This window comes from Salvia splendens, chromosome 20, assembly GCF_004379255.2.
Source record: "Salvia splendens isolate huo1 chromosome 20, SspV2, whole genome shotgun sequence".
Taxonomy (NCBI): domain Eukaryota; kingdom Viridiplantae; phylum Streptophyta; class Magnoliopsida; order Lamiales; family Lamiaceae; genus Salvia; species Salvia splendens.
The window spans coordinates 6,714,559-6,723,033 of NC_056051.1; the positions used below are offsets into that span (position 1 = coordinate 6,714,559).

Here is an 8,475-nt window from a genome sequence, read left to right on the forward strand (position 1 = left end):
TGCCCCTTCTTTAATTTTTAAAATTTCTCCATGTATATTTTTGCTCCTCTTGGTAAGAATTCCTAGATCCGTCCCTGCCGGCGGAACGGATTTCGTGATGAGATGGTGACGGGCTGGGGAAGAGACGGGGCGCCGCAACGCGTCGCGCTGCCGTCCCGTCCCTGCGTGACGGGTTCCGGGCCACCCGCGTGACGCGTTGCGGGTAACCTAATAACCTAACTTAGTAATAAAGAAATAAAAGATATGCTAAATTAATAATATATAAAATAATAGAGATATGTGAATATTTTATAGATATACTCGTATTAGATTTTTTCATATCAATTTCGATTTTAATAAACTTCAAAAGCGAGTAAGAAATTCAGTATTAAATGATGATCACTACTATCCTATAAAAAATTAACTTGCGAATCTCACATGCATTAAATTTTACTTATTTTTTTTGCATTTTCCGATATGGATAAAATGATAATTCACACCCCCCTTACCCCCCACCCCTCATTACCCGCCAAAATAGTTATAAAAGGAACCCATTCTGTTTCAGTTTCACAGTAGTTCAGAGCTTCTCTCCCACAATCCTGTACATACGCATGCAGATTTACATACACACACACAAAAACATCATCTAAATCTATTTCAGAGAGTGAGAAATCGATACATACTTCTCAATGGAGTCTAAAAACACCGCTGCATCATCAATGGAGGTGCAGCAGCCGTCGCAGCCGGCGGCGCCGATCAAAATCACAGTTCTCGTGGCTGCAATTGCCGCCGGAGTCCAATTCGGGTGGGCCCTACAGCTCTCCCTCCTCACCCCCTACGTCCAGCTGCTCGGAATCCCCCACACTTGGGCGGCCTACATCTGGCTCTGCGGCCCGATTTCCGGCTTGATTGTGCAGCCAATCGTCGGATACTACAGCGACAGCTGCACCTCCAGATTCGGGCGGCGCCGCCCCTTCATCGCCGCCGGAGCTGCTCTGGTCGCCGTCGCGGTCTTCCTCATCGGCTTCGCAGCTGATATAGGCCACGCCGCCGGCGATCCCTCCGGAAAGGTCGCTAAACCTAGGGCAATCGCGGTTTTCGTCGTCGGATTCTGGATCCTCGATGTCGCCAATAACATGTTGCAGGTTCGATTTCGAATTGTGATTGGTAGCATCATTGATTGTATCGATTAAATGCGTTTTTCTCCAGAATTTTGAATTTCCCCCTTATTTTAGGGCTTTATAACGATCGAATTGAAATTGAAATTGAATTGAAATTCGCAGGGGCCGTGCAGAGCTTTGCTGGCGGATTTATCCGGCGGGGAAGCGCGGAGAATGAGCACATCAAACGCGCTCTTCTCCTTCTTCATGGCGGTGGGTAACATCCTCGGCTACGCCGCCGGCTCCTACACTCACCTCTACCGAATCTTCCCCTTCTCCAAAACCAACGCCTGCGACGTCTACTGCGCGAATCTGAAATCCTGTTTCTTCATCTCCATCGCCTTGCTCCTAATCCTCACCGTCCTCGCCCTCGCCTTCGTCCGCGAAATCCCCGTCTCCGCGGCGGAGATTTCGGAGCCGCTGAAGAAGCCGAAAATCCCCGTGTTTGGGGAATTATTCGGTGCGCTGAAGGACCTCCCTAAGCCGATGTGGATCCTCTTACTAGTGACGTGTTTCAACTGGATTGCGTGGTTCCCCTTCCTCCTCTTTGACACCGATTGGATGGGGAAAGAGGTCTACGGCGGCAAGGTCGGCGAGGGGAAGCTGTACGACCGCGGCGTCCGCGCCGGAGCGCTGGGGCTGATGCTGAATTCGGTGGTTTTGGGGGTGGCGTCGCTCGGGGTGCAGTTCTGCGCGAGGGGGTTCGTCGGGGTGAAGAAGATTTGGGGAGGCGCCAATTTCTTGCTGGCGGTCGGATTGGCGATGACGGTGGTGATCACGAAGACGGCGCAGCACGCGCGCCACTACGCCGCCGATGGGGCGCTGCAGACGCCGGAGCCTGGCGTCAAGATCGGAGCTTTGGCGCTATTTGCAGTCCTCGGCATTCCCCTTTCGGTGAGTTTTTCTCTTCCTGCTCACTTTGTTTAATTAGTTCATTAGCTTTAATTTAGTTGGTGTTTTAATTTTCTTAATGATTGCATGTGTTTCAATTTTAATTTTTGCTTATTTATTGCATGAAATGATTATTAGATGATGCTACATGTTAAAATGAAATTAGCACTCCGCACTTGCTCGTTCGCATTAAATATCTCAATTTTTTTTCGTTCACCAATAAATTGTCCATTTTATTTTTATTACTCTATAAAAGAGGACCTAGATTTCAGTAACTTTTTTCTATCAATTTTTAGACTAAGTGCTGATAAAAACTGAGATATCTAATAACGAACTGAGAGGATACTAATTAATATTTCCTCTGTCCCATTAAATAGAAACCTTTTTTAAAATAGAAATATCTCTATCTCTACTTTTTCATTTATCTTATTTTTTACTTTACTCTCTCTTCATTAACTCACAAAACAACACTGTACAAAAACCCGTGCCGATTCGCAAATATTGCATAGTTAATAGGATGGAGGGAGTATAATTTGGTGAAAAATTATCTTTAAACAACCATGAGAACATTTTTCCCCTTTGTTGATTTTCAAGTGTGAGCATAGGTATATTAGTATAGTTTCCTAATTCGATTGAAAAAATCACATGGGTAATGAGAAACGTGAAAAATTAAAACTTATTTTTATTTATCCAATAACATGGTTAAGTAACCATTAGCGGTATATTGTATTGGTTGTTAAGATAATGGATTTTGTAGTAGGTAGTATTTTATTTGGTCACGTGATGGCATAATCTTTTAGGAAAGAATCATCTTGTCACTTTATGATAAAAAAGAAACTAGCTTTATTATGAAAAGTGACTGTTTACGTGTATGTTTAATTTCTTATGGTAAAATTGATTTCTTATTGCAGCCTATTTTTTTTTTGAAAATGGAGACTGATTACTATGGATAGGAGAGAAACAATTTCAACATAGTGATCAAATTTGGCACATAGCCATATATATACCAGAAGGAATAAATATGGCTGTGTTTTTCCATATTGTCAAAGCATCTATATCTACTATTTGGCTAATGCTAACCTAAATTTAATGAAAATTACAGAATCTGTTTAAAGTAAATGATATTTGCTTCTTTCGTGTGAGGAACAAAATAGCAATAATTGTAGTTTTGGCACTATTTCAACATCATAATGAAGAAACAAACCATGGCCATATCTCTAGTTGGGAAGAATTGTGAAATTCCTCTTGTAATGATGCCTGTGTGACTTGGCACGATTTCATGGATTGAGATGAGATGGCAATATATTGCATGCTTTGCTTTCTTGGAAGGGTGGCAGGCAGATTAGTTGAGATGTTGACTTTAGGAAAAAGTGCAGATTGTGAAAAAGACACACCTCATAAACACACATTAAACTGAGTAGGAGAGCCATTTCCTTGATTAATTTAGTTTAGTTCCTTTTGAAATGATGATTACAGTTAATTTTAGGAAGTTGGTGGTTGGGTAATACAGTTAGATCATGATAGTGATCTTTCATCTTGCATATCCATGATGAATGTGGGAGTTGGCAAAATTTCATTCCATGATGTTTAGGGATGGAGATGGAAAAAAAGTTTGGATTTTGCTTTGGATGCTTAGGTTGGCAGAGATTCTTGACTTCCTACTAATCATATTACTTTGTTCTATTAAAGATGCCTTAATTTTTTTCTTAAATAATTTATCTTATTGTTCTTGATTAGGTAACTTACAGCATCCCATTTGCTCTGGCATCTATATTTTCCAGTAATTCTGGCTCAGGACAAGGTAAATAATTCAAGAAATTAATGTCATGGTCCAAAAAAATATACTATTCCTATATTCTAAGCAATATTTTATCATATTTGCAGGCTTATCACTTGGAGTTCTTAATCTTGCAATAGTCATTCCACAGGTAATAATTTAACACCACTTTATCCCAATAATGCATCAACAAAAATCCTCCACTTCTGCCAAAAATCTGTTTGTCTAGTTGACTTCTATCTCATTGCAAAAAAAACAAAAAGAATTGATGAAATCACATGCCATCTTATCAATAAGAGTGTGGCATAAAGATTGAGCACATTATCATAAAGTGCTAGTGTGGATTGATTCTCAACATTTTTGGAATTTTTCCTTTGCTGCAGATGTTGGTTTCTGTCACAAGTGGGCCGTGGGACGACCTCTTCGGAGGCGGGAACCTGCCAGCGTTCGTGGTCGGGGCTGTGGCCGCTGCCATCAGCGGCGTTTTGGCACTGACGATGCTGCCGTCGCCGCCTGCTGAAGTGGTGGCGACCAAGGCCATGACTGCCGGAGGATTCCACTAGAGTTTTAGTCCCTTAATGGCCTTTTTATGAGCTTTTAATCCAGAATTATGGCAGAATTTATACACGCTAAGCGTGATAAGATTTGTGACTTTTTTTCTTTTTAATCTTTTTCTTTGTTTTCACTAATGAAGATGATCGTGTGTGATGCTTAATTAAATGTTGTCGACTTTACAATTGTTTTTTCTTCTCAATATATGAAGTCCCAGAATGGTACTGTAGTATATTAGTTTATGTTTACTATGTTCAAGAATGTAGATTTTAAATTTCTAGACATTGCATTGGATTCTCAACGTTGTGTTAATTGTTAGGGTCAAGGTTTTGAAAACCGGATCGGACCGATCGGTTCAATTGTTATAAACCCGAGAAACTAATGCCGGTCGAATCATTATTAAAATTGTTGTGCTATATGGTGGGGCAATAGTACTTAATTTGTCACCATTTGACTCGGCACGAGTTTTAAGAAATGTAATAGAAAGTGAGTTGACCATTTGACTCGCCACGAGTTTTAATAAATGTAATAGAAAGTGAGTTGAAAAAGTCAGTGGAACGTAAATCCTACTTTTATATATTGGTTTTATAATAAAATTTAAGTGAGAATGAATTATTGGAATGTGGAGTCCACTATAAAAAATAGTAAAAGTGAATGGTGACAAACTTTTGAATAACGACAAGGCCCAAGGGAGTATTTGAGATTGGGTCCATTGGAGTACAAGGCCCGAGGGAGTATTTGAGATTGGGCCCATATTGGAGTATATTTTGTTTTTTTCTTGACAATAGTCAAATATAAATGTAAGTGTGCATATAAGACTTTATCAATACTATGTTGACATGTATCAATTACCCAGGAACATCCCAATCGTACTGTAACCCACCCCAAATAAAGGAAAATCGTGACTCCACATCTGTCTAGTAATATAATGTGAAACATGAAAATATGATTACAAATGCAAAATGCGAGAAATATACTTCACTCGTTCTAAAAAAATTAGTTTTATTATTTTCGTTCCCAAAATTAGATCAAGTCCAAATATAGAAAGTTTTTGATAAATAATAATCTTATGCATCATTTGCAATATGGATCCTATACTAGCACTTCTTCCTTTACTTCCTTCTCTCTCTTATTTTTTTCCCCTCATCTCTCTCTTCCTTTAAACGGAAACCGACATAAAAAACTCATGCATACATGGAAATACTTCTCAATTACTGCTTTTGGAACGATAACTTGTGTTTTAAACTTTTCATAGTCAAATACTATCCGACATACTGACAACTTAAGATGCAGATGAAGTTAACTATTTATTACATACTAAAAGTGAATTAAATTTTAAAACTAAGAGAGAAATGTAGAAAATGAGATTGAATCAAATAAGGAAGGGAATTCTAGGATATTGAATTCAATAATATTTCTATAAATTAAAATATTAATTCAATTTGGGACTCAAGTTTTACAAGGACGATTGCAGACATGATCTAATGTTCACACTTTGTCTAAAAGCTCTCGATTGTATCACATTAAGGGCGTGCTTGATTGCCCTGATATCATCAGATAAGCCCTCCTATCTAGGGCGTATCTAGTCTGTGATTGCCCTGACAGTGTTGCACAAGGACCCGGGATACAACTACCGACCCGGTCCCCATTAAGATACCACGCTAGCTTTGGTGTGTTCGCGTATCGGGGGTTTCGGCTCCGATAAGCTTCATACCGTCGTTCCCGATTGTGTGAATTTCGTTTTATTGTCTAAAAGACCCCTCATAGGGTCAGATTAATCAAATTTGGCGGAATACCGTATAAGCGAACATAATTTGGGCGTCGATTTGTACTCACTCCCGGCTGCGTCGCCGATTCCAGGTTTGTGTCATGTATTTCGTATCATTTTTTTCATGGATTGCATAATTTCCTTTCAATTACATTGGCTGATGTTAGTTGCTACTTTAAATTCGCAGCGGAATTCCTTTTTTCAAGCGCACGGACACGACTATCATAATCGGGTCTGAATTCAGCAATGGATAACGGAGAGGATTTCCGTGAGGTAAGTCAATTCAGCAAGTGCCCAATTGTTTACGCTTTATTACAGATCTGAATTTATATGTTAGGGTTTAGGCTGGGCATCTGCCGGTTTATATTGCTGTATGTCGGCCTATGTTATTTTCCAATTCTCAGAATTGCTGTGTGATATACATAGAAAACAAATTGTTTTATTGGAATCGAAGTTTGCATTTTGTGTAATGGCATGCTTGTTCAGGTTTCATGTCCACAGAATGACATGACGACCGTGTTGATTTTGCTTGAAGAGGTTATACGGAACTATCAAATTAACTTGCTGGTCATTTCTTTTCTGATCTCATTACTCCGCCCTCAAAAGCGCAAGCGTAAACGTTGGGATCGTCTAGGTCAGTCAGCGGTTCTAGATGCTATCCCGGCTCATGTATGTCAGCTGGATAGACTAGTGCGTGTAACAGACAGGGCATGTGTGGACAATTTACGAATGGATAGGAACACCTTTGGGCGTCTATGTCGCATTCTCCGGGACCGGGTAGGCTTAATAGATCAAAAACTAGTCAGTGTGGAGGAACAAGTAGCCATGTTCCTTTGTGTGCTAGCACATCACAAGAAATCTCGCATAGTTGGCCATAATTTCATGCGCTCTTCTCAGACCGTGTCAAAATATATACATATTGTGCTCCGTGGAATTCTCACACTGCATAGTATTTTTTTGGTGAAGCCAACACCAATAGATGAAGCTTGCTCTGACCGTAGGTGGAAATGGTTCAAGGTACAGACATATTGTACTGCTTCCCTAAATATTCGATATAATGCATGATTGTTTATTGTGTTCTACTAACAGGGTTGTCTAGGGGCTTTAGATGGTACTTATATCAATGTACGCGTGCCCATTGCTGATGTTCCCCGGTACCGTAATCGAAAAGGCCACATCACTACCAACACATTGGCCGTATGTGACCCCCAACTAAGATTCATTTATCTCCTTCCGGGATGGGAGGGCTCAGCGGCTGACTCGAGGATTTTAAGAGATGCTGTCAGCAGGCCTTTAGGTCTCAAAGTTCCTAAAGGTGAGTTTTACATAGTTGGTTAAGGTCAAGTGTCCTGTTTAGTGATTAAAGTTGGTTTTCAATTTCAGGATGCTACTACCTCTGTGACAATGGATATCCCAACGCCGAAGGTTTCTTGACGCCCTACAAATCAGTCAGTTACCATCTTAAGGAATGGGGGGTCGGAAGGCAAGCACCCCAGAATCCGGCTGAGCTGTTTAACCTTAGGCATTCTAAGGCGAGGAACGTCATCGAAAGATCATTCGCGGTGCTAAAAATGAGATGGGGTATCCTCAGATCAGCAAGCTTTTATCCGGTAGATGTTCAAACCGGGCTGATAATCGCATGCTTCCTGCTTCATAATTACATACGAAGTCAAATGGTGGTTGATCCCGTTGAGGCTGAGTTGGTAAACGAGGCTGATTTAGATGACGATATTGATAATGAACCTCCTTTATGTGCTGATAATACCAGTTCCGTGGAACCAACGACAATATGGAATAAAAAAAGGGATGATCTTGCATGTGAAATGTGGGCCGACAGAAATCATGGATGATTTCTCGTCCCGTTGTGCAAATGGTTCCTCATTCATGCTGATTTTTTCAGTTTGTATTACAGATACATTCTTCTATTAATTGCTCGTTATGTTGCTTGTATTCCACACAATTTTGTATTGTTTTTTCCTAAGGACATTTTTTCACATAAGGAAGTCATCAAATTCTCGTTATGTTGCGTTGCTTAATATTAGTACTACCCGTTGGAGTCTTGCATTGAACTGTGAATTGCACTATCCTTTATGAAGCAGGTTACATCTTGTAGTAGTCCGCAAAATATACTATTATAACAACCATAATATCCATTATTATGAATATGATATTTGAAGCAAAACAATCACAAACATAATCAACTACAATAGCTACCTAACATCCAATATAATAACTACCTGAGCAAGAAAACTTGGCGATATATAATCGCCTACAACAAGCTAAATCGCACGTTGCACAAAACAGAGTTCTACTACATACGTACTGCAGTTCCAAATCATTCCCAACAC

The 8,475-nt window shown here is 40.1% G+C and overlaps 1 protein-coding gene across 1 annotated transcript; it reads left to right on the top strand.

The window, feature by feature from the left end:
* Positions 1-540: 540 nt before the first annotated feature.
* On the top strand, positions 541-4,591 carry LOC121782627 (sucrose transport protein-like). Its single transcript, XM_042180551.1, has 5 exons — positions 541-1,124; positions 1,263-2,033; positions 3,768-3,831; positions 3,915-3,958; positions 4,191-4,591. Exons 1-5 carry the CDS (start codon positions 669-671, stop codon positions 4,368-4,370), a joined length of 1,515 nt encoding a protein of 504 aa, XP_042036485.1. The 5' UTR covers positions 541-668; the 3' UTR covers positions 4,371-4,591.
* Positions 4,592-8,475: the final 3,884 nt, after the last annotated feature.